Source organism: Rhinopithecus bieti, unplaced genomic scaffold (genome assembly GCF_001698545.2).
Source record: "Rhinopithecus bieti isolate Rb0 unplaced genomic scaffold, ASM169854v2 scaffold_19615, whole genome shotgun sequence".
NCBI lineage: Eukaryota > Metazoa > Chordata > Mammalia > Primates > Cercopithecidae > Rhinopithecus > Rhinopithecus bieti.
Window position 1 is genome coordinate 11,701 of NW_016809466.1, and position 1,607 is coordinate 13,307.

Genomic DNA, 1,607 nt, shown 5'->3' on the forward strand with positions numbered 1-1,607 from the left:
AAAAAAAAAAAAAAAAAAAAGAAAATATTTAGGAGATAATCAGAGAGTTTTGAACAGGAGCCAGACATTAGATGAAATCCAGGAATTATTGTTAATTTTGTGAGGTATCTTAATGGTAATGTAGTGATCCTACCCTCTCTCCTAGCCCAGGCTGGAAGTGCAGTGGCGCAGTCAGAGTTCACTGCAGTCGTGAACTCCTGGCCTCAAGCGATCCTCCCGTGTCAGCCTCTCAAAGTGCTGGGATTATAGGCGTAAGCCACCATGCCCAGCCTGTTGCTTTTTATTTTTTTAAAGAACTCTTATCTCTGAGAGGTATGTTCCTAAACATTTGATTGATTTATTTACTTACTTATTTTTATTTTTGAGATGGGGTCTCGCCCTGTTGCCCAGGCTGAAGTGCAATGGCTCAGTCTTGGCTCACTGCAACCTCTGCCTCCTGGGCTCAAGCAGTCTTTTCACCTTAGCCTCCTGAGCAGCTGGGACTACAGGTGTGGGCCACCACGCTGGTGAATTTTTATATTTGTTGTAGAGATGGGGGTTTTGGCATGTTGTCCAGGCTAGGCTGGTCTTGAACTCCTGAGCTCCGGCCATCCACCCGCTTCAGTCTCCCAAAGTGCTGGGATTACAGGTGTGAGCTGGCCCCTAAACATTTATGACTGGAATGATGGGGTATCTGGAAAGCAGGGGAACAGAAATGATATAAAATGGACCCCAAGTTGGCAACAGTCAGAGCTGAACAATGGGTTTGTGGGGTTCCTCATGCCCCTCATTAGTTAGTATTCAGTCTCCTTTAGTGTATGTGTGAGGTTTTCCATGGTGAAATAGATAAATGCTTGCACCGTGTCTCCCAGGAGGAGCAGAGACAGATGGTGCAAGGGCCCTGGGGAAGACTTACCTTTCAGTTAAGATAAATTTCCCATCTTTGAGGCTGGGCAGCTTCCTGAGGGGTTGATATCAATGTATTCTTTGCTGTGGTGGTGACCTGGGAGGGGCAGGGAAGGTCTGAGGCTGTGGGACTCCAGGGGAGAGAGAACTGAGACTCCCAGAGACACAAATGCCTCCTGCTGAGGCAGGAGAATGGCATGAACCCGGGAGGTGGAGCTTGCGGTGAGCGGAGATCATGCCACTGCACTACAGCCTGGGTGACAGAGTCAGACTCTGTCTCAAAAAAAAAAGAAAAAGGAAAAAACAAGCCCCAATGTGTGTGCCCTGCCTGCCCCAGGACCAGGCCTGCCGGGTAGCAGTGGGAACTGACCTTTCAGCAGATCCACAAACTGAAAGTTGAACCGGATGTCATGCTTCTTCGAGAAGATGTAGATGGCACGGCAGGGGCTGACAGCAGGTCCATGTAGAGCTCCAGGGCCATGTTGAGACACATGCCGGGCCCCACAGCCGCAGCTGGCCCGCCACAGACCTGGGCCTATGTCTGGCCAGAGTCCCTGGCCCTGTGCCCTCTCCAATCTGGACCCAGGACCCTGTGTTCCCCAGGGAAACTTCTTGTTTCCCTTTGTGTTGTCATAAGGCCAGGAAGCCTGCAATTCTCACGGCAGCAAGGATTCTAAGGAGGCCCAGGAGTAGGCTTGGGAGAGGCCTGTGGCAAAGATGTG

The 1,607-nt window shown here is 50.4% G+C and overlaps 1 protein-coding gene across 1 annotated transcript; it reads right to left on the bottom strand.

The window, feature by feature from the left end:
* Window positions 1–576: 576 nt before the first annotated feature.
* On the bottom strand, window positions 577–1,607 carry LOC108540420 (glutathione S-transferase theta-4). The gene is given in 5 exon segments (XM_083287449.1): window positions 577–673; window positions 896–944; window positions 947–982; window positions 1,256–1,333; window positions 1,336–1,607. Coding segments are annotated over 5 exon segments (237 nt in total). The 5' UTR covers window positions 1,379–1,607; the 3' UTR covers window positions 577–642.